This window comes from Quercus robur, chromosome 5 (genome assembly GCF_932294415.1).
Source record: "Quercus robur chromosome 5, dhQueRobu3.1, whole genome shotgun sequence".
Taxonomy (NCBI): domain Eukaryota; kingdom Viridiplantae; phylum Streptophyta; class Magnoliopsida; order Fagales; family Fagaceae; genus Quercus; species Quercus robur.
Window position 1 is genome coordinate 87,495,941 of NC_065538.1, and position 24,955 is coordinate 87,520,895.

A 24,955-nucleotide genomic window follows, 5' to 3' on the forward strand; every position below is an offset into this window, starting at 1 on the left:
CTTCAATTTTCAAATTATGAGAATTATGGTGATGAATGTGTTTTTCATGCAAGACACGATTGGTGAAATTAACACAAATATTACCTCTGAGTATCAAAGTATTAACTATATAATGTATGGATTTTTAAACATTACTGTTCAGGTGGTTGGGGAGAAAGTTACCTATCATGTCAGCACAAGGTTGGTACTATATTTAATTCTTATATTCTTCTGTTATATGCAGTAATGTTCAAAAATCCCACTCTCAGAACCTATTTTCTCTGTGGCTAAATGTCATTGAGTGCAGGTTATGCATGGAACTGATATTTCATTACCACTATGATGTTGGAACTTTTCCTTCATGATTCTTAAGTAGGCATGCATGATAATTCTCTAGTTTTAATAACCTTATTGCGAGGAATGCATGATTATCTGAAGCTATTTTCTCTGTGGCATAATGTCATTGAGTGCAGGAAATGTATGGAATTGATATTTCATTACCAATATGATGTTGAAACTTTTCCTTCATAACTCTTAAGTAGGAATGCATGATAATTCTCTAGTTTTAATAATCTTACTGCGAGGAACTTTAGACAGATGGGAAGATGAATTCATGTTATCAACCAAATGCTAAAATGAATTTGAAAGGTTGATTTGCACCAAAGGCAAAAAAAAGAAGGGAGAGGGGGGAGTTTCCAAATGATTCTTCACCAAATGTACCTGACCAGCGTCAATGAGGGCTAACATAGCTCATCCAGTATTGACAATATGTGGCCTATTGTCCTCGAGATTGGTATACACCTGTTCAAGAAAAGATTAAGATGGCCTGCATATAACAGAAGAATATAAGAATTAAATATAGTACCAACCTTGTTCTGACATGATAGGTAACTTTCTCCCCAACCACCTGAAGCAAGCTCTTCGGACAACAGATAATTGCATGCTTTTCGGATGCTAGAGCAATTCTTATATGTCCTTCCAGCAGCTACCAACCCCTTTATCCCAAACCACCCACCATAGGTGAAGCAGACTCCCCAGGATCCATACCTATTTAATTATTTTAGATTAATTGGGTGCAAGTAATTTCATAACTGTTCAAAGTTCAAACAATTCCAAGATATACAAGTAACTAATTAGGTTAAGCTCAGGCACTGGTACAAAATTAAAGTGGGAGAGAAATTAGTGACTGATAATAACGAAGACATTCAAGCAAATATGCAGAATATAAGTAGAAAAGTAACGTGAAAGCAAACCAGGAGCCATCTGAAGCTTGTATTTTTTCAATGAACTCTGCTTTAGCAATACAATTTTCTATTTCTTCCCTCCTATGCTCAGGATATAATTTCTTGAATAATGTCAGTGCTTGAATTGCTGCTGACGTACGCTTAACATATCTACATAATCACTTCATTTAACATCATATTAGAATTTTTCAATGAAAGTAAATAGAATTACAAAATGAAATGTGATGAAATCTTACAGATAATCAATCACAATATCACCAAAGGTTTCAGCAGGATTGATTAACTGAAAATTGATGGAGACAACAGACATTGCAAATATAATCTCAGCATCATTCCAATAAACTTGCAGCATAGGATAAAATGAACTATACAGCCAATTACAAGATAAGAACATGAAGTTTTGGATTACATAACTCAACCACTGTTGCAAAGCCACCACTTAAAAGCAAGATTGGCATAGTAAAGTATCTTCATTTCACACATCATCTCCTTATCCCCCATTCAACCCCGAAGAAAGGCAAAGAAGAGGGAAAAACACATGAATATGGATTACAAAGAGCTAGATTTTAATTTCTAGTGAATTTCCAACTGACTGCCCTATAAAAATGCGTGACTCAACCATAATTTCAAGGGTTAGAAACACCTGCCATGTGTGGATAAATTACTAACAGATATGATTTCTTTACCACATTCCCTATATCTAAAAAGAGCTCATCAAATCATAATTAAATACAACCATAAAATCATTAGAAATTGATATGGAGTTGCCAATGAGCTCTAGCTCAAAAGGCACCTCCTTCCCCGTAAGAAAGGGCAAAGGGTAAGGCCATAGTTTTAAAACCCACTTAAGTGCACATGCAAACTTAACAATCAAAAAAGAAACTTAAATAGAGTTAATCATCACATTGATCCTAAATTTCCCAGGTCAAAACATCATTGCTCTATATCAACTTCCTACAATCTTTTTTTTAGATTGATAAGTCTACACAAACACCCAGTGAGTTTTAAACCTACGTTGTTACCCTCCACCATTTCTTATGGGGGGATATGGTATCATTAGAGCGCTCATTGACCTCAATTCCCTACAATCCCTAATCAATGTCATATAATTCTCAATCAACGTAGGAAAGTATAGACTACGCAAAACACACACCCACACACACATCTATATAGGAAGTCATCTGGGCAATCAGTGATTACCAACCAGAGCTAACATAGGAGCCATGAGCTGAGTCCCATGACATGTAAGACAGTCTTTCACTCTGGAAACAAGTATCATTGGTAGACTGTTAGGATGCCAGTATCTCATCTCAGTGAAAATTCAGCTTTTTTAAAGTTTGTGAATCAAGGTTATTTTTCTGAACTAAAAATCCCTAATGTATTTTAGCCATCTCAATTCAAGGGGTTTCCATACAATGAAATTCAAGGTGGAATAGCTTCTAAAGTGTCATTTCAAACACTGATGGTTTTCCTCCAATGGATTAGTATGAATCACAATATTGGTGCAGCCAAAAGTCACAAAAGATTCTAGGGCTGAGTTATATAATATATATCTAAGAACATAAACGAGGAAAAACAATTCACAAGTAATTTATAATTTTTTTCTAAGTGAAGGCCAAGCCTAAAGGCCCTAAACATTCATTGTATTTGAGTTCAAATATCACTGGGAGAACAGGGCCAGCTTAGTCATGAAGCTCTTAATAAGGGGATACTTGGCAATAATTCAAACTTTCAAGACATAGAAAATTCATGGTAAGAAGAATTATTTAAAAATAAAGGTAAAAGTAAAAGAAAGAAGCCTTAAGAAGTTATAATAGTTACCTCCAACCACTGGTAGGATCTAGTTAATTCATAAGTTGCAAAGCCACCATCAGTATTCTGCAGTGATCTAAGAACATCCATTAGAATGTTTATAACTCACCAGCTACTGAATTGCAAAACTAATCTGCTAACAATACCAGAGACAAGCAAACTAATCAAAAAAATAATATCACAACAAAATGGAAGAACAATAAAGGCAGGTGCACATATCATGCAGAAATGTTTGTATACAGAACTCTTTCTTTTAAGAATTACATAAAACTTCAAAGCTTCAAAGTGCCACATTCTATTCTATGTTTACTTCACAACTTCAGATGTATGATTCTGGAAAGAGTAATAAAACATTAAAAACAAAAAACAAAAAAACAAAAAAAAAAACCCAACATGCTTATAACCAAATTTAATACTCTGCATATCATCTAATCCAATCAACCAAGACTTTTTAAGATATACATAAGATATACGTAAGAAAAACTATAGAGTAGACAAACTACATCCTTTGTTGGAGGAATTTCTTTTCCTCTTCCACTATTATCTTCTGAAGATATCAATCCGAATAAAAAAGAACAACCAGAGGTATGAGAATTATGAACTTCAGAGTAATGTCTACATTTTTCAGAGAAAATCAGACAATAAACGTTCAGGTTAATATTTTCATCATTTGTGAATCAATGATAAATCCTTGGATGTTAAGAGTTCAGTACTGCCAACACCTATATTCTTTAAATACAATATTTAAGCAAGCCCAAGCTGAAGGCACAATTAGTTGCCATCAGTGAGGGAAATGTACATATTATAAATTACTCTAGTCACTTCTACCCAGATGAACAAAGCCTTGAGTTAAACAAGTCAATTACTATGATAAGATCCTGCTAATATGATGGAAATCAAGAACACTTTGGTAGTTTCTTCGAGGGAAACTAGGCCTCCAAGACTTAAAGAACAGAGCTAAACGAAAGAAGAAGAAAAAGAGATAAGGAAGAACAAGGGAAAAGAAGAACAAGTTTATACATTTCACATGTCCCTTACAATTCATTCCCTAATCTATTTATACAATCTGATTCATCCACTAACTAACTGCATAACAACTCAGCTCAGCCATAACTACCTAACAAACTCCAACTCAGCTCTGCCTTTAAATGCCTCCAGCTCAGCTAACTCCAACTTAGCTCTGCCTTTAACTGCCTCCAGCTCAGCGCAGCACAGCCCAGCCTCTGAGCACAGCCTTACACACACCACAGAACCTATACCCATACAACACCTATCATATTAGAATCTGTTAACATTTTTTTTAAAACTTGCTATGTCAGCTTCCAACTTTGAGCTTCTAAAAATGCAACATATCTAACAATTACCTGTAAGGAAAGGAGAACATTTACAGCATCATATAACCGCTTCACATCTAATGACTTCCCAACTGTTTCTGATGGGAATGTTGATAGTAATAAAACAGCCTGCACAAAGAAATAGATATCAGAAATTTTTTCCATTATATAGTATGGAACTGTTTGTTCTAACTTTACCTTCAATCCTTCTGCAGTGCAATCAGAAATAGGCCATCCATGATCTGCAGTTGAGAATGGCCAAGCACCTTTTGAAATGTGACAATACCAAAAATTAAGATCTCCAGGACCTTCAAAGCAAACCACAATTGGTCATGAAAATATGAAAAGAATAATTTTAAGATAAAATAATAATAATAAAATTCTGCAAAGGAGAACCTGCGAATCCTTTATGTAGTCATGTGCTTTTCTTAAAGTTGTTCCATATTCTTCAGCAATGTTAGTTGATATAATCGCTTGAATAGCAAAAGAAGTATCCCATGATTGACTCCCATTATAACCCTACATCAAAATTAATACAAACACACAATGTACAATTCTCAATATTTGAGGTAGTGAAACACAATCATGGGCTCTATATACTTCATTGAACAATTAAAAAAATACAAAGGGCTTCCCTCCACAGAGAGAGAGAGAGAGAGAGATGCTTGTTAAGTCAGTTAAAAACTGTTTAACAGTAAATGTATGAACCTGCATTTTCATGCCATCTTCAGCAATCCACAAATAATCAAAGATTCTTGGAAGATGTAATTTGAATGCCTCTGAGTTTGGATCCTCCACCCAACAACAAAGCACATTCAACACCTGCATCATCCACAAAATACAAGGCCAATAGCTCAATGGAACTACCAACAAGTACAGTGAGTGCCATTGAGTAAAGATGTAGAGCTAAAGAAGCTAATTAATCTAACTCTTCAATTGATATTATGTTTGAATGACTATCAACCATTTTTCCTCATAGCTTCAAATTAAAATTTTCCAGTGTCAAACTTTGCTCTCTAGTTCTCACTCACATCTTAAAAAAAAAAAAAAAATTACCTTATTGACAGGCCCAATGCATATATACCGAGTATTTTCATCTTCATAGTGGATATGCTGCATTACAGTTTGTAGAGCCTTCTCCCTCAATCTTTTTGCAGGCCAACGCATAAAAACAGGTTCATAGGCATAGTATAGAGATCCCCAGAGGATATCCTGAACAAGTGGATGGGGGTAGTATAGATCTTCCTAACAATATTTGTAAAGCAACCCATGTAAGCATCAATAGAGACAGTGAAACATGACAGAAGTTGCATGTTAAATCTTATTTTGAATCGGATGTTCTATTGCATATTAATGTATCTATGAACTCAAATTAGCTCATTGTCTAATTCAGTTGTTTTTTTCAGACCAATTCAGAGGGTATGTTATTAAAACTTAAGAGCAATAGTTATACAGTTAGCTTACATTCACATAGCCCCAAAAAATAAGTTAGCTTATATTCAATAGACAACAAACCTAAGATATGATTTTATTTTTTTTAATTAAAAATAAAAGTAAAACCTTGATGGTGTTGGAAAGTGCTAAAAAGCTAGCAAATTGTAGTAAGCAATAATGATACTCTGGGCACCATAGGGTTTTGATACATATCTGTAATTGATGTGACATTTTTTGTTTATGAACTCCACATTTTTTGATACTATGGATAATGGTTTTGAATAGGAAATCATGATACAATTTGGGTTTGGGACAAAAATGGGTTTGAAGTTGACCCTCTAGGAGCCTGACCAAACTCTGCAGTATTGATTAATATCTTATTACAATTCTAAATCTTGACGCAATCATTATTACTTATACAATATCAATTAATCCGATTCAGCAGCTATTTTGAAGTATCTTTGAAACCTAGTATTTGAATTATTTTTCTGTGCAACAGCAAGAGCTCGAAAAGAGAATAAAAAATATTATAGTGTGGAAGGGTAAAATTTAAATGTAGAAAACTTAAAAGGAGAAGAAAAGGTATAATTTTTACCTACCTTCGCACAAAGATTGCGAGCCTCATTCCAATCTATCTCATGATAGGGAACCATATAAAGCTCCTTTCTCAAAGATCGGATTGTGGACGTGATAGGACCGACAAATCTTTTCCCATATAAATAAGACATGGGCAAATACACCATTCGGCAATGACACCACATCCTTCCTATTAACAGAAAACATGGAAATTCAAAACCAAGAAACTGATGAAAAAGCCATTCTACTGCAATTAGCAACCCACTCAGTTGACACTCATGAATCAAAGTTCTTCCTCACAAATTTTAACAGAGAATATGCAGATTATTCCCAGACCATTCATACACTCCAAGTACCTGAAACCAGAGAAAATCAACCACAAGTCAGTTGATATTTTCAAGGTATTAACTTCTTTGGCAATTTCTTACAAAAATTAACACTGAGTTCATACTGAAAGCCACATTTTCCCCCATGAAGTGATTGCAGTGGCACCACCATGATCCAAGATCCATTTCCGTGCTTGTTCCATTGCCTCTAATCCATCCTCAGCTCCTTCACCAAGCAATCTCAAAGTAACATAATTTAGTGCAGTACCAAACATGGTGCTTGGGCGCTCAATATGTAGACCCCAACCCCCCATCTTTATTCTGCAATTAGAAAAGTCACCATTTCAAGTTCTTTTTTTCATCAACAATATTAATACTACCACACCCAAAGTAATTAGAAGTTTAGAACAAAGCTCTATTGAGTTTAATTCATAACGATTTCATCAATCATATAAGCAATTTACCAGAGTATGAGGAATAAAATCATTAAAAAGGTTTCCACAAAATTGAAGACAAAAAAAAAAAAAAATTTATTAGTAAGGCAGTTATCCCTTTATTAACAATGTGACTAAAAGTGAAATTCAAAGTGGAAAAGGAGCATTATATATAAAACTTTCTATGTTGCAAGAAAATATTCTTGCCTGATGATTGTACAGATATCTGCAGATCTCACATATATGTTCTTTTGATAAGACGGCATTGAGTGCTCCAGTAATTGAAAGAGTAATCACCTATTGCATTTTATAAGAAGGATCACACTTCTGGTCAGCTCAAGATAACTTTAGAGGAAAAATTCAAGAAGTGAAAGAACTTCATTTTTCTTCTGTGTTTTTTTTTTTTTTTTTTCCCATTCCTTGCTAAGCCTTACAAGACCTCTTCCAGTTCATTTTGCGAATCCAACAAATTTTCAAATCAAATATGCTAATCTTATAACATGAAACTGTGTGCTTTCAAATTCAACCACAATACATAGATTAGTCCACTTTTTCTACACAAAATTATGGGATCGCCTACTTTTTCCCCCTTCTTATGGAAAAAATTCTGTTTTGTAGGTTTCATCCTTACCAAACCAGGAATTAGAAACATGGGACCCCCATAATCCCCCAGCCGTGACCATCATGTGCCTGAATTGTTGAGTAGAAATTGATGGCCCTTTGTAATGTGATTGTTACCGCCTCCTTTGTGATTTCTTCTGTATCTTGTACTTTGATTTGTGGTACAGTAGAAAAAGATGGATTCTCCTTTGCAAACTAAATTTGAGAGGAAAAAGTAAAGCAACATACTGTGAATCAATTAGTACAGAAAGCAAAATAGAAAAAACCAAGTCAACTACAAATTTCAATATGTTCCCAGCCAAAAGTAATTGCCTAAGAATAATATGACCTCAATTTAATTTACAGTATATACATTAAGACAAACATACCCAGTGCATCTAAATTCTGATTAAAATAAAATAAAATAAAATTGCATATCCTTTCTTAAATATTAGTTTCCAGAAAATTGATAAATGCCACTAACAAAAAATTTAAATACTAAAACTCATTTCATACACCATCTAATTTCTTTTTCTTGATGATTACAGACCCACTTAATATATAATAGAATCAACTAAGATTTACAATTGTTATTGTTAGAAATACAGAATGATTGTATTGTATTTCTTGAATAAAAGAATATACATCAGTGCCTTTATATAGGAGGCATATGTGTGTGGTACAAGTAAAGTGTACTATACAAGTAACCTAACTGGGCCTAAAGCCCATTAACATAATATACATTAACAGCCCCCCTCAAACTCAAGGTGGATGTGAGACCAACTTGAGGTTGTCAACTAAATCACGAGTGCGTCTCTTAGGAAGTGACTTGGTGAAGATATCTGCAAGTTGATCTTTGGAGGAGACGGAGAAGAGCTTAAGAGCACCATGGACAAGATGATAACGGATAAAATGACAATCAATCTCGATGTGTTTAGTCCGTTCATGAAAGACATCATTGTGAGCAATATGAATTGCACTCTGGTTGTCACAATAAAGGGGAGTAGCAGAGGAGGTGGACACACCCAAATCCTTAAGAAGCCATCGTAGCCAAAGGAGCTCAGATGTGATATCAGCAAGGGCACGATATTCTGCTTCAGTATTAGAGCGGGCCACAAAAGTTTGTTTCTTACTTCGCCAAGAAATCAAAGAAGAACCAAGGAGAAAGCAATAACCTGTAGTGGACCTGCGATCAGTAGGATCTCCTGCCCAATCAGCATCAGAGAATGCACGGAGTACAAGAGGAGACTGAGCTGAGTAGAAAAGGCCATGAAAAAGGGTACCCTTCAGGTATCGAAGAATGCGCAAAACAGCAGCATAGTGAGTTGATCGTGGAGCAGACAAATACTGGCTCACCTGATGAACAGCATAGGAGATGTCTGGACGAGTAATTGTGAGATAAACTAAGCTGCCAACCAATCGTCTGTAAAGAGAAGGACTAGACAATGGTTTTCCCCCCGAGGGTGTCAGATGCGCATTAAGTTCAACTGGAGTGTCAACAGTCTTGCTGTCAGTGAGTCCAGCTTGAGACAACAGGTCAGAAGCATACTTAGCTTGAGTAATATAAAGACCATCTGTGGAATGAGTAATTTCAAGACCCAAGAAATAGCTGAGATGTCCAAGATCTTTCATCTCAAACTGCTAACTGAGAAAATTCTTGAGTTCTTGAATGCCACTGAGGTCATTACCAGTTATGATCATATCATCCACATATAGAAGAAGCAAAATAGTACCTTTATCAGTACGACGAAGAAATAATGCAGAATCATACGGACTGGTAGTGTAACCCAAGCGAAAGATAGTGGAGCTGAACTTGACAAACCAAGCTCGTGGGGCTTGTTTAAGACCATAAAGTGCACGTCGAAGATGACAAATCTTGTTTGATTCAACAGAGAGACCAGGAGGAGGTTGCATATACTAGCAGCAGCAACAGCTAAGAGAGCACGAACAGATGAGATACGAGCAACTGGAGCAAAAGTCTCTTCATAATCAATCTCATACTCCTGTGTAAAACCTTTGGCAACAAGACGAGTCTTGTAGCGCTCAACGGATCCATCAGAGCGAGTCTTGATCTTATAGATCCACTTACAACCAACCACAGACTGTCCAGGAGGAAGAGTAACCAGATCCCAAGTATGATTTTTGGTTAATGCATCAAGTTCCTCTTTCATTGCAATCTGCCATAAAGGGTCAGTAGAGGCCTCACGATAGGTTTGAGGCTCGTGAAGTGTAGCAAGGGCAGTGTAACAATGATAGTCAAGTAAATGTGGAGGAATGGATCTTACCCGGGTTGAGTGGCGAGGTGGAATGTCTTGTGGAGGATCTTCAGGCAGAGCAGGAGCAGGGGACCCAGGCTCAAGGTGGGGTAGCTCGTCATCAACCTGTTCATCTTCATCCTGTCTAGGAGAAGCATCAAAAATATCTGGAGAGAAGTCCAAAGAAGGATCAAAAGTATTTGTAGAAGGAACAAGAGACTCATCTGGAAAGATTTCTAAAACAGAGGAGTTAGTCAAGGAAGAACGAAAGTGAGAGAGTTCAACAAACAATCGGTGTTCCCAAAAGACAACATTACGAGAAACACGAAGACGATGAGAGACAGGATCATAACACCTATACCCCTTTTGAGTTTCGCCATAACCAAGGAAACAACAAAGTCTAGATTGAGGCTCAAGTTTGTTGTGCTCATGAGGCTGAAGAAGAACAAAACAAGCAGATCCAAATGAGCGAAGGTGATGATAGTCAGGGGGTGACCCAAAAAGACGCTCATACGGAGTTTGATTATGGATGACAGCATTTGGAATGCGATTAATTGCATGAACAGCATGAAGAGCAGCTTCACCCCAAAATGGGGCAGGAACTTTGGCAGAAAGAAGAAGAGTACGAACAGTATCAAGAATATGACGAAGTTTTCTTTCGGCTCGACCATTTTGCTGAGAGGTACCTGGACAAGTTAGATGATGTACAGTGCCATAGGAATGTAATAGAGCTTGAAACGCATATTGAGTATATTCAAGAGCATTGTCAGATCGAAAAGTTTTGATACGTTTAGAGAATTGTGTTTCAACCATTTTTGCAAAATTGCTATATATTGGTAAAATTTCAGAACGAGATTTCATAGGAAAAATCCAACTATAACGAGAATAATCATCAATAAAAACAACAAAATATCGAGATCCACCAATACTAGCAACAGGAGAAGGTCCCCAAACATCAGAATGAATTAACTCAAAAATACTATTAGAAATGGATTCACTGTTATTAAAAGGCAAAGCTGGCTGTTTTCCTAACTGACATGAAGTACAATTAAAATTGTCTTTAGACACAGAATCCAACAGACCCCTAGACGCTAATTGTTGTACCCGAGAAGATGGTGCATGACCAAGACGAGAATGCCAAAGTGCAAGAGAAGGTAGGGAAGAAACTGCAGCAGCTGCAGCAGCAACAGAAACAGGAGCAACAGGTGGAAGATGAAGATTGTCTACGGGAAACATACGCCCAACTCTAGGACCGGTCCCAAGCTCCTGCCTTGTCCTTGGATCCTGCACAATACACCCAGAATAGTAAAAAATAAGGCGATAACCTAATTCAGCTAATTGTCCCACAGAGCATAAATTATAGGATAGGTCAGGTACATGGAAGACTCCAGGAACAGAAAGGTTAGAGGTTGAAACAAAACCTAAACTATTTCCATGCATGGTGGAACCATCAGCTATATGAATATTTAGAGGATGTGGTGCAGGGTCAAGTTTGGAGAATAAGGACGAGTGAGGTGTCATGTGATTGCAGCAGGCAGAATCAAAAAGCCAAGTTTGAGACTTACCGGTTAGAATAGATAGGGCAGTGGAAAGAGATGCATTACCAGCCATACGAACAGCCTGAGCTATGATCTCCTGTAGTTCAGTGGGGGAGAGGTTGATAGTGGATCTAGAAGACTGGGACTCAGCTGAGGTGGAAGCCATTGGCGGAGTAGGCTCAGTATTAGCAACAACAGCAGTAGATTTGTTGCGACGGTAACAAGTCTCAATGGTGTGGCTAGAACGCTTGCAATAGTTGCAGACTTTTTTGTTGGTCTGCTTGCGACGATTGTTAGAGCCAGAGGAATCACTTGATTGCTGAGGTTGCTCTATGAGTGGAGTAGATGGAGTAATAGCCAAAACATTGAGCTTATTCTGGGCTTGAAGGGTTGCAAGACGAACTTCTTCTCTAACTAACTCATTCACAACAGTATCAAGAGAGGGAGCAGGACTGTGATTTAGAAGCTGACCTCGAATGGGCTCAAAGTCCTTGTGAAGTGACATCAGGAATTCATAGAGGCGAAATTCATCTCTGATGGAAGCATATTGCTGAGCATCCTTTGAGCATGCCCAAGTTGGATCAGAAAGGTCAATTTGGTCCCAAATGTAGCGAAGCTGATCATAATAGTCATTGATGGATTGCCCTGGTTCTTGCCTGAGTTGATGCAATTCAACCACTAACTGATATTTCATGGATCCATGAGTAGTGGAGTACCTTTTGGCCAACATATCCCATGCAGATTTTGCATCATCAAAGCTGCCCAACAGATTGGAAATAGAGGGAATGGAAGTGTTCCGAATCCATGTGAGGATCATGTGGTTATGACTATCCCATTCAATCATGCGACCAATAAAAACAGCATCTTCTTCACTTGCTCCCTTGACAGGAATAGTCATTGCACCAGTACAATAATGCCAGAGCATGCGACCCTTAAGAAAACTGCGCATAACTTGAGACCAAGATAAGTAATTTTTATTCCCCTCCAATACAGTATTGATGGGGCGAGGAACAAAAATATCCTTTTTATCCATTTAGAGACACAATATGCAAAAACAGACAGCAAAAATGAAATCTACGCGAAAAAATGGGTAAGGAGAACTTGGACTGAAAAAGTCAACCCCAAAAAAGTCAACGGTCAACGGTCAACGGCCAGTCAAAGTCAACAGTAAAATCCAGATTCAGAAGGTGGCGTCAGCGGATGACGCAAACAGTGACGTCAGCAAGCTGTTAGGGCTGACGTTAGCAATGACGTCAGCGAGGCTGTTGATGCACGTGAGGCGCGTGACGGCGCGTGAAACGAAGCTGTGGCGCGTGATCGGCGGAACAGTAACTTTGAACGGCGCGTGGGAGCGCGTGCAGTCTCCGATGGCGACGAGGCTTCCACGAGTGTGTAGATCGGCGCTGGACGATCTCAGTGGTGCCTTCAAAAACGTAATCGGAGCAATAATTGCAGCGGCGATGCAAAGAGCAGTTGTCTGTGCAGTGTGAAACTCCTTAACAACGGCTGCTGCAGGTCCGGAACCCAAGGACGACGGCTGGATGACGTCGGAGGTTCAACGGCGAGAGGCTGCGGCGGCAGTGTGATGGCGGAAGCGTTGTTAAAAAGAAAGCCACACTAATGAAGACAAGACTGCTAAGAAAAGGTCAGAGCAGTGACTCTAATACCATGTTAGAAATACAGAATGATTGTATTGTATTTCTTGAATAAAAGAATATACATCAGTGCCTTTATATAGGAGGCATATGTGTGTGGTACAAGTAAAGTGTACTATACAAGTAACCTAACTGGACCTAAAGCCCATTAACATAATATACATTAACAGTTATCAAACAGAAGAAGAATATGATCCCAATTCAATTCTCAATTTCTCAGTATATACACATATACAAACACACCCAATCCATCTAAATCTGAATTGAAATTTAAAAGTATATACAACCATTAGCTTCAATTAATGTGGGAATCATAAATTACTCAATGACCAAATTTCTGGATTAAAGGCCCTTCAGGGTGCCAATTGTCATACCACAAGTAGATTTCAGTACCAGGCCCCACTAGGAACTTGAGATGAGGCCTGAATAAGTCTCTTGAGTTTTAGAATTTTCCACCACCCCCATGAACAATCTTAAGGGATCTTAAAACACCAGAGACTTTGGCCCTTAAGTTGATACAATTCTATCCAAGGAGGTAAGGAACTTAGAGAAGGTGATACCTTATCTCCTTATCTTTTTGCGCTTGGAATGGAAGTATTCTCTTGAATTCTACAATGCAAAATCCAGGAAGCAATGGCCTTTAAATTCCATCCAAAATGTGAAAACCCCACTTCACAACTGGTGGTTAGAATATGATAATCACAGACACCACATCATGATCTCGATTCAATTGTCAACACTTACATAAATACAAACACACTCCAATTCATCCAAATATAACAGAAAACTAAAGCTTCATATAACCATTAGATTCAATCAAAATTGAGAAATGCCACAAACAAAAAAGTTAACCAACCAAAAAAAAAACAAAGAAAAAGTGAAAACCCAACTCTTTTTTTGGTAATCACAGACCCCATATCATGATATCAACTGAATTATCCCTATATACATAAATACAAAAACACCCCAATTCATCCAAATCCTAACAGAAAAACCAAAACTTCATATAACCATTAGATTCAACAAAATTGAGAAATGCCACTAACAAATAAGTCAACAAACAAAAGTGAAAACAACCCATTTCACCATACTCAACAAAGAACTAAAACAAGCAAGAAAGAAAGAAAATTGAACAGATTTAGGATAGTGGGTACATGGGACCAGACCTGAATGCGCATGAGAAGGTCAGAGCTGTGGCGTTTCTCGAACCGCCGATCGGAGAAGCCACGTTGAGCATCTTCGATCTACTGAAGCTCTTCTGGGGTGCCTAGTTCTGGGTGGAACTCCCAAACTTGACGTCCCAAGTGACCGTTCAAAGTTCTCAGCCACGTTTCACTGCCAGTACTGCCACCACTTTCATCATCATTGTTATGTTCTTCTCTGACTGTCTCTGCACCCGTCTTGAGCTTTCACATTCCACAGTTGCTTTGAATTTGCTTTAGCTTTTCAGTGGATCGAATGAGATAACTTTGAGAGAGAGAGAGAGAGAGAGAGAGAGAAGAGGTAGACAATGGAGACCGCAGAGTGGACACCAGACAGGACAGCTTGTTTTCCCTCGCTTCTTACACTTTCAACAGTTGCACGCAAAAACGATATAAAAAATGTTATAACAAACCGTAATTCTAAAAGGAAAAAAATAATTTAAATTAAAACTCATAAAAACTTGAATTTACTATTTTTTTTTTAAAGAATTTATCACTTATTTTTTATTGTAAATATATTATGAAAATATTATATGTTATTGTTTACATAGACATCTATTACGTGCAGAATTTATATCCCTAGCTTTCCTTTTTTTTTTTTTAAATAATTTTTCTTTTTTGTCTTTTCTTTTCTCCAAAAAAAATATATTTGTAGTTATTATTGGTATAGATAAAAAAGCAATTAAACTTTTGTATTTAAATTAAAATTAATAACAACTTATTACAAATTATTTATTATAAAAGTATTATAATATTTCTTTTAAAAGTATTATAAAAATATTATGAAATAGTAAATTTTAAAAACAATATTATTAATTTATTATATATTGAGAGATTTCAATTACGTGCAGATCTTATATACATAGTTGTCCTTTCCCTTCCCCCACCCCACCCCAAAAAAATAGTTTTATCTTTTTTGTCGTGTCCTTTCTCAGAATAATATATGCGTATAGTGGTTTATTGTTTTATAATTTTTTTGTGTGGATAAGACGCGGATAAAAAGAAGAAATTGGTAAAGTATTTTGTCTTTACATAAGGATTTTTTTTTTTTTTTTTTTTTTGAAAAAGTTTACATAAGATATTTGAGACAAGAACACTATCTACAGATAATAAACAACAATTACCAAGAAATGAATATCATAATCATAAGTAATTCGTATATAAAGAAAAAAAAAATCAAATTCTAATCACAAAATTGTCACAGTTTTCTCTAATTTTTTGTTTCAGGATTTTTTTTTCGAGTCTTATTTAAGATTAAAATCATCATTTAATTCTACAAATTAAAGTTCTCAAAGCCACAAGAGAATCCACGGCCTCTATTTTAAATAGAGAGAAAAGGGCATTGGACACTCTACAAACTACATATACTGTGTCAAATTTCTACTCACCCAAACATGGTAGCCACAAAACTTTCAATTAAAAAAAAAAAAAAAAACTCATTTCTAACATCACATAGAATAACACCCCAATACCAATTAAAAGCCCAAGTAAGCTCCAAGTCCAAGCTAAGCTAGTAGAAACCCAAAGTTCAAACCCACTTAAAAATTAAAAGCCCCAAACCTAAACTCACATTACATTAAGCCCAATATTAAAAACCCAGATGGAAGTCCATAGTAACCACACCAATGCTAACTGTTTTATTTTATCTTTTTCTTTCTTTTCTTTTTTTAAGAAAATAATTTTATTGAACACCATCGAAAGGTTTTGGGAGTTTACATAATTTTAATTTGACAGAATATCTTTCATTTATCTTTATTTCTCAGAACTGTTAATTGGGAAAAAAAAATTGTCAATCATTAATTGATGTAATTTGTAAGCGATTTAAAGAAAAATAATGTTACCACTTCATCAATTATCATTGCACATGCAAAACTAATTATTTTAGGGTAAACAAGTCTACACTCTACAGCCACTTTGCTGGTTGAGATTAAAATACATATCAAATTATCAACCTCAACAAATATTAATTCTTGAAGCACAAACCTAATCACACTGTAAATGTTTTGAAAAGCACATGCACCAAATCTTACTCACATACCGACATACCGTACACAAACACCCATACATTACATATATGATATATCTCCTAGAGAAATTTATTCTGAGTCCGAGGCTTACACAGCAACACCTGGTGTGAAAACAAAATGATTAAGATGGCGATATCAAACTGGACAGAAATTTAAAAAAAAAAAAAAAAAAAAGGAACTAAAGAAAGTAATTTGTTTGAGGAAGGATAATACTTTTTTAAGATATTGGAATGAAAGATAAATTTAGTGTAGAACTTATTTTAAACAAAAATAAATAAATAACCTGCTTGCATAACGAATAGTCAATATTGAAAGAATAAAATTCTATAAAATATTAAAGAATGACAATATTTGTTGCGTTAGCAAAATCTTTTATTTTATTTTTTATTTTTGAGCAAGCATGATCTTTTATGAAACTAGAAGGCTTATGACACAATCACTTTCACAACTTTTGCTACAGTGGTTAGGAACTTAGGGTGATCTGCTGTGATTTTTTTTTATTAAAAATTTAATAATTTTGGGAGGGGATTTGATTTTGAATATATAGTTTTCATGTATAGTTTTTGTCATAAGATACTCTTTGGAACATATATTTAATGCTTTGAGAAGATAATCATTTTTTCTTATAAGTCGTCTTCTATGGTTTTTCAAATAGTAAAAGGCACACAACTTTCATTAACTATGACTTTTCTTTATCGAATGAAAAAAAGTTGGAGCATATTGTATAATAATTATTTGTAAATTCCCCAAATTATTTCTTTTAGATCGTAAAATTTTCTTTTTTTGTGAAAAAAAATCATTTTTATTTTTTTAAGTAAAAAAATTTTATGCTATGGAAGGTTATGGTTTTTTTGTATTTCCTCATTAAAATCAGGGGCAAAACTACCATGTGAGGGTTTATTTTATTTTATTTTTCTTTTTTGGGTGGGGGTCTAAAATAAATGATAGCATACTAAGAACAACAAAACAACTCATTCTCAAAAAAAAAAAAAAAAAAAAAAAAAAAAAAACCTAACTTTAGTGTCGAATATTGACAGCCTTTTTATGTAGAAATTCACTAATTTTATGTAGAAATTCCATGGTATCCTTCAAAGATATGAAAAATAAATATGGGCACAAACAATGACAGCCTTTTATATAAAGAAAATATTATTACCAATTAGCTTTGAAGTTGCCTCTGCAATCTAGCCGTATTCACTACTCCATTCACATATAGCTAATCTTTGAAATTGTTCAAGAACTTGAAATGAGATCGCCATGACTTGTTTAGTAGAATGTGCCAAAAACTCCCCCAAAACCGACGACAAATCCAATGGCTGCACTAACATAAAACCCTAGGGTTATAAACCCATCTTCGTCACCTTGCATGCTAGTATCTCCATTGCTTCTATTTACGGTTGGATTTTGAGCTGTTTCTTCACCCAAACAATTCTTTAGAAGTGGGAATCCACAAAGATTTGGGTTCCCTTCATATGCAGAGGCATTAAAGGTACTGAGTTGAGTGCCTGTTGGGATTCTGCCTGACAAATTATTGTTTCTCAAGTTCAAGAAATTCAGACGATCAATAAGAGAAAGGGTTGAAGGAATTTCACCGCACAGCTCGTTATCAGATAAATCCAAGACTTCTAATGAGTGTGATAGACCAATATCTGAAGTGATTTTTCCAGTCAACAAGTTATTTGAGAGATTCAAAGAAATCAATCCATCAAGCATCCAAATTTCTTCCGGAATAACCCCATTTAATTTGTTGCTCGAGAGATCTATGCTCTTAACTAGTACAAGATTATTTCTATATTCATACTCTCGTCCTTTCCACATCCAAATTGTGTGGTCAACATAGCTTAAAGAGAGTATTTCATATGAATGGTTAATGGCTACACTTGGATTCTTTATATCCATCAAGGAAATAAGATTGTTGAGACATTTTGGTATACTTCCTGTGATTTTGTTCAAAGCAAGGTTCAAAATTTGAAGATGTGTTAGATGACATAGATGTGGAGGCATTCTTCCGTAGAAGTGATTGGATCTAAGGATAAGGTCAACTAAATTTGGATGGCTTCTCCCTAACCACATTGGTATCAATCCTGACAAGCTATTGTTTCGAAGATCAAGAAATATCAACTTTGGGCAATTTTTCAAGGATGAAGGTAGTTCCCCACTAAAATTATTATTGCCTAAATCCAGTGTTTCAATCTCAATTAAAGAGCCCATTGAGCTTGGATTTTCCCATGAAAATTATTGTTTTCGAGCTTAAGAATTTTAAGTCCTTCAAAATGCATCCAACAATCAGGAAGCTCTCCTGATAATCGGTTATTGGAAAGATCTAAAAATCTTAAACTATTATTATTGGCAGCACATAAGGAGAAGGCTAGCTCTGAAAGCATATTTTTAGAAAGATCCAAATGTACACCTCTAAATACGAATGATGGTATTTCGCCTTTAAGTTCATTTGAACTCAAGTCAATGATAGAGCCAAAGGATGACCCCAATGACAAATTTGGAATATGGCCACTAATTTGGTTGTTAGACAAATTCATATAGAATTTTTTATTTGGGAAGATCCAATATGAATTGGAAAGAGAATCCAAAATCGTAGAATTGGAGAGATCAAGCCAATAGTAACTTTTTTGAGTTTGAAGCCATTTTGGTAATCCAAAGCCTAGTTGACAAGACACTAAATATAGCTGCTTTAATTGAAAAGGTGGAACCCAATTAGAGCTAAAGTTGAAAACCAAAGAGCTATTATATATTTGAAATACCTTCAATTTTGTGAGTTTTGAGAAGTGGGCTTCAGAAATAACACCTTCAAATGGATTACCACCAATATATAAGCTCTCTAGATTGGATTGTTTTCCCAAACTTTCAGGTATTGTCCCACTTAATTGATTGTCAGAAAGCCATAATACTCTCAATGATGAAAATGTTGTGAGATCAGGAAATGATCCCATGATGTTATTGTAATCTAAATACAATTTCTCTATTGAGTGGTTTGCACACCTAGTCAAGTTATGAACAATTCCTAGAAGTTGTTCACTAAGATTGTTACGTGATAGAGATAATGTTTTCAAATTACACATTCCACTGAAACTTTTTGGTATCCCTCCTTCAAACTCATTATCATCGAGAATGAGAAGTTCAAGAGAGTTTATTTTGCTGAAAGCATCAGGAATTAAACCTTGAAATGGGTTACGAGAAAAATCAAGTCCTACAACACTAGTGTTGGAGTTAAACAACCACTTGAGTACTGAAGAAGAAGAAGTGAGATTGTTATTCGAGAGATTGAGGACATCAAAAGAAGTAGAAGAATTAACAAGGGGAACAGAGAAAATATTCAGAAGATTACAAGAGTACAAGTACAGGGATGTCAAGTACGGCAGTTTATTCACAACATGGAGCCAATTATTGACTTTGCTTAGGTTAACATTACTCATTCTAAGGTATTCTAAAGAAGAAAGTTGAGGGAGCCACTCTATGTTTTCAGGTTTATTAAAATTATTCAGGCCAAGATCAAGGTATTGCAAGTTCGAAAGGTTCCCAAGTTGAAAAGGAATATTTCTTCCGAAATTAGCATTATAAAGGTCAAGGTGTCTTAAGTTTGAGAGAGAAGCAATGGATTTTGGGATTTGGGTATGATTAAAATCATTGCAACTCACATTCAAAAAAGTCAAATATTGCAACTCACTCAAGAAAGGACTTAGTTTACCTCTCAAAGGTTCCACATCCGAGATACTGAGATTGAGCTGGGTTACGTGGCCTGTTTGGTTGTTACAGTGGACCCCTCTCCATTTGCAACAATCTTCTCTCCCCACTCTAGTACTCCAGGAAGAAAGATGACCATAATCATCAATAAGGTCTTCCTTAATCTTGACAAGTGCTTGTCTCTCATGCTCTTTGCAGCCGAGGTTAGCATCTCCCACACCCCAATAATTTCCAAGGGTTGGTTTCATGCACAACAAAAAGAGTAAAAAAGTGAGGAGAAGTTGGAGGGAACTTCCATCCATGATTAGGATGAACGTAGAAGATCAAGAATGTGATTAAGATAATAAGAGCATCAACACATGAAAGGTGCAATGTTATGAGTATCTTACAACCCACGAGCCACAATTATTTATACACGCATTATGTAGAAATTATTATTAGCAAATAATAAATAAATAAAAAGAAAGAAGTCAAAAGTTGTTGGAAATTGCTTTTGATTGATTAGACAGCATTGCGAATAATAATTTTAATACCATACACTTTCACACACATTTTGCTATAACTATCTTACATAATAAACTATAAATAATGGAGAAAAAAAATGGTGGATTCATATGATGTGATAGACAACCAATCACACTTTGTCACATAAGACAATTGTCGCAAAAGGTATATTATTCATAATATTATTGTTATATTAGCAAAAAATTTGGACAGTCTCATGAAATTATAAATGCATTCCACGTTGTAATTATAGTGACAGCTCGTAAGAAACCACTTTTCCATGTCAATCACTAAATTAAGGCTTACAATTTTTTTTTCTAAATTTGAAAGTAAAATTTAAGGAGAGATTTTTAAACTCTAAAGTCTAGACATCTCCAATGAAAAATACCAAAGTGTGTTGTACTACAAAACTATTTGTAAATTAAGGCTTACAATATCCTAACCTACACCAGCTGAAAGTAAATAAATTACTGTTGAAAGGAACAATAATTATTCGAATAAAAAAGATCAATAATTATACCAAAAAATAGGGTTCCAGCATCATTGATCACGTCATTGGGTATACTTACTTCTAGTATGTTTTTTTTTTTAACTGGAATTTCATTTTGTTTAATTTAATAAAAAACTGTCACATCATATACTAACTAAATAAAATGTGGAGATTAAAACCAACTACCACTTGTTATTGTATATTTAAAACAAAAAAACATGTTCAGTTAAAAAAATACCGAAGGTAAACCAAATCCCACATCATTGACATTAGGGGCCATAGGCAGAGATGGAGCTAGAACTTGGAATATGGGGGGCGACTTTACGGCTGATTGCGTGTAGAGCTTTTGGCTTTTGGCTTTGCTACTTAATTGCTAATGGTTTTTTTTTTTTTTTTTGATGTGTGCCTTGCTTCAAAGTAAGGACAAAATTATTTCATTTAGAATTTTTTAAAGGATTGAGCTGTTTGTTTTTGGTAAAATTGTTGATTAAGCTTAATTGTTTTTAGTTTTACTATTGGTAATTTTGTTGTTTGGCTATTTTTTTTGGGCTTGTATATCATGTTTAGATTTTAGATAAAGTTTTTTTTTTTTTAATTTTTTTTATGGCCTTTAAAAAGAGGAAAATGCTAGAGTTACAAACTTTTTTTACAAATTGCTAATGTGGTGAGTGATTATTAGTAAGTTAAAAAGTGATGAACCTAGATGTAAACCAATAAGAATTTACTACCTCAGTAGTTTGTAAAAATTTTGTGGCTATAGCAGTACTCGTAAAAGAATTAATGATATAGTTAGGGGGGCAAAGTGTAATTTTATAGAACAAAATTGCTAAAATTAGTACCTATATAATACTAGTATTTAAAAAAAAAAAATTTAGGGGGGTGCCATTGCTCCCCTTGGTCCAACCATGCCTCTGTCCCTGGCCATAGGCCACCAATGATCTCAACACCCTGGTGTTTCATTAATGGCAACCTTCTTTGGTGCAACCAATAAATAAATTATCACAAGATTCAGTTTTCATAAAAACTTGGGCAAATTATATTTTACTCCATGGTTTGTCTAAAAAACGCTTTACCTATCTGTGGCTTAAAAATTGGTACTTTACATACCTGAAGTAAGCTTTGTTTACCTCTAGTTATCCACATCCATTAAAAACAGGAGTAAATTTGTATTTTTGCTACCCTTTTATGCCATATAAAAAAACTAAAAAATAAAGAGAAAAGAAGATCTAAAAGCTATATTTTGTAAAAATTAAAACCTAACTTTTAAATATTTTTTCTCTAACCTTTGAAGGAATTCACTGTACCACGTTTGAAGTTTAAAAGCTAGGATTGAACTGACCAAGAGGCATGTAGAAGCAAGCAGGCCGAGGAAGTCTGCATAATTAATCTCATACTCCAAGTTTGCCATGGTTTATAACTCTGAAATGGGTATCAAAAGCTGTGCAGATAATGGACAATAAAAAGCTACAAAGCCACCATGCTCTTAGTAACCAGATGAACTTGATGTTCTTTTTATTGGGGATTATGTGTACAGTAACAAGTGTGATTGCCCATGATAGCATTTGCATAATTTCTGTGGAAAAAACTCAAGTTTTAGAGTTGCACTGAGTTCCACTACCATTTAGCAGCATCATTAGCATTAAGAAGTGAATTCCTAGTAGCAAGCAGGATCAAATTATGCCGGCTATTTATGCGCAGTGCTGACTTTTATTCTGATGAAACTTGTCTTAAATTTTATAAAACCTAACTTTTAGATATTTTTTCTCTTGAATTTTTTAATTTTTTATGTTTTGAAAGGAGAGAGATATAAAAGAGTAGAAAAAAAAAAATACAAATTTACCTCTATTTTTAAGAGAGGTGAGTAACGGGAAACATACAGAACTTATCTCAGGTAGATAAAGTGCCGATTTTTTTAAACCACAAATAGGTAAGTATTTTTCAAACAAATCACAGGCAAAGTGTAATTTCCCCTAAAACTTTCTCCTAAGTCAATTTTTTTTGGTAAACTTTTCCTTAGTCAATTACCACAAGATTCACAAGGATATGTATATATTTCATCTAAAGTCTTCAAATATTGAGTGGCTACAATGTATGCGAAAATTATCTATCAACTCGTGTCACTGTCAGCGTAAACAAGGGAGGTAGACTTCCTATCGAGATTTTAACCCATGATCACTATCAATCGTGATGAAGTAAATTAGATATCCATGACAAATCCCTAACTTACGAAACCAGTGAGCATAGATATGCGTCTATATTATCAAAAGGATAAACTATATAATTGGTCTTTATTTTTTACATCGTATCTCAATTTAGTTCATAACCTTTCAATTATGTCAATCTGGATCCTAATTCTTTAGTGTAGTGTCAACTTGGTCCATGACATTATCCCTTAAATGAAAAAATCTTATGTGTAAAACAGAATAATAAAAAATTGTTTTTCTTGACGCATCAATTGCTAACTGTGTAGCACATTCAACCTTAGATAGTTGCATATCAGTCCACTTGATAAATCAGCTCCATAGTTAAATTTTTAATTGCTTTCATTATTTTTCATTACAACTAAAGTGGTATGTTATTCTTTAAAAATAAAGGCAATCACCTTCTTTCATGAAAAAAAAAATACCCACTCTGAACTCCTTATTTTTTAGATAAATACAAGCCTTCCAAGAATTTGAGGATCACATCCTCCAATAAGAAATCTTTTTTTATTTTATTTTATAATTTTATGTGTGTCACCACTCTTTTCTAAGCTGCTTTTATAAATTTGAATTTGATACCATTCATACGACAATTACAAATGGTTATTATTTTATTTGTGGGGAACATTTTATTATATTTTCTGGTTTCAGCTAACTGTCCAGAGTCAGACTCCGGTTCAACCAATACTTCGACTGTTGACAGAAATTATATAGTGCACTCACGACCCACCTGCATGAATAGATGTCTAGATTTTTCTGCTCCACTCTCCAACCATTTATTTCTCTATTTTTTTTTCTTTGTCGGTAGACAAGTAGGTTTTATATTTGAGAAAATTAATAAGGCAGATGAGATGAGAACATCTTATTACGTTGAAAGGTCACGAAATTGCTGATGCAAACTGCTTACACAAAACACCAGATGAAGTTGGCAAATTTTTATTTTTTATTTTTCATTTGAGGTGAGTACTGATATTACTTTTTTTTATTTATCATTAATAATCTATCACATCAGTAAATATCAAATTATTTGTCACATTTTTTATATCTCTAAATTTTCTCCGTTTTGAATATACAATAATATCTCCACAAGTGGAGACTGGAATCTTAAAAAAAAATCAACAATTCAAGAATAAGAAATTTACTAAATTAAATTCATAATTGAATTAATATCAAGAGTTAAATAAGCATCTATTCAATCTTAGCTAAATATAAACAAAAGGATAGATAGAAAATGACACATTTATACCTTATCATTTATAATCTACAAAAATAGAATTTAATATTTTTAAATCATGAAAATCACTAATAATTAATTATGTTGGTTTTTAGACTCCTTAAAACACAATTGAATTAACCTAGATAATTAGCCAAATTGTTACTTAGTCCAAATTAATAAATCTAGGTTATCACAATCATAAATATCATATCATGAAAAACAACGGAAAGATAAATAACACAAAGATATGATAACCCAGAAAAATCAAACCGATAAAAAATCTGGGGAGGATTTAACCTAACTATCTTCAAGGTAAAAAGCAAATCTACTAGAAAGAATCGAAATTCATATAATAAGACTTACAAGCCCCTACGCTCAACTTCTTTTTGCTACCAACCAGTAGAACTTACTGACACGACCATGTGCAAA

At 34.7% G+C, this 24,955-nt stretch overlaps 3 protein-coding genes across 4 annotated transcripts; all 3 read right to left on the reverse strand.

Annotated features, from left to right (window-relative positions):
• Positions 1–1,455: 1,455 nt before the first annotated feature.
• On the reverse strand, positions 1,456–6,546 carry LOC126728910 (cycloartenol synthase-like). The gene is made up of 8 exons (XM_050434662.1): positions 6,403–6,546; positions 5,426–5,614; positions 5,078–5,191; positions 4,756–4,888; positions 4,568–4,677; positions 4,400–4,498; positions 3,045–3,101; positions 1,456–1,506 (listed from the first exon to the last, which is right to left on the reverse strand). The coding sequence occupies exons 1-8, from the start codon at positions 6,544–6,546 to the stop codon at positions 1,456–1,458; spliced, it is 897 nt and encodes a 298-aa protein (XP_050290619.1).
• Positions 6,547–13,333: 6,787 nt separating this feature from the next.
• LOC126727607 (receptor-like protein EIX1) lies at positions 13,334–20,113 on the reverse strand. Of its 2 annotated transcripts, none has more exons than XM_050433421.1 (2): positions 17,573–20,113; positions 13,334–13,796 (listed from the first exon to the last, which is right to left on the reverse strand). In XM_050433421.1, exon 1 carries the CDS (start codon positions 19,845–19,847, stop codon positions 18,615–18,617), a length of 1,233 nt encoding a protein of 410 aa, XP_050289378.1. In that variant the 5' UTR covers positions 19,848–20,113; the 3' UTR covers positions 13,334–13,796; positions 17,573–18,614. The 2 variants fall into 2 exon arrangements, with proteins under 2 accessions (XP_050289378.1, XP_050289379.1); XM_050433422.1 differs by lacking the exon at positions 13,334–13,796 and adding an exon at positions 16,210–16,517.
• Positions 17,683–18,420, reverse strand: LOC126728911 (receptor-like protein EIX2). Its single transcript, XM_050434663.1, has one exon. It carries the CDS (start codon positions 18,418–18,420, stop codon positions 17,683–17,685), a length of 738 nt encoding a protein of 245 aa, XP_050290620.1.
• Positions 20,114–24,955: the final 4,842 nt, after the last annotated feature.

Coding starts and splice junctions, on each gene's coding strand:
- LOC126728911 (XM_050434663.1), bottom strand. CDS start 18,420: ATGCCTCCACATCTATGTCATCTAACACATCTTCAAATTTTGAACCTT.
- LOC126727607 (XM_050433421.1), bottom strand. CDS start 19,847: ATGAGTAATGTTAACCTAAGCAAAGTCAATAATTGGCTCCATGTTGTG.
- LOC126728910 (XM_050434662.1), bottom strand. CDS start 6,546: ATGGTGTATTTGCCCATGTCTTATTTATATGGGAAAAGATTTGTCGGT. Junction 4,889..5,077: donor AAGATGGCATGAAAATGCAG/GTTCATACATTT, acceptor ATTTTGATGTAG/GGTTATAATGGGAGTCAATC. Junction 4,499..4,567: donor GCACTGCAGAAGGATTGAAG/GTAAAGTTAGAA, acceptor TTCTTTGTGCAG/GCTGTTTTATTACTATCAAC.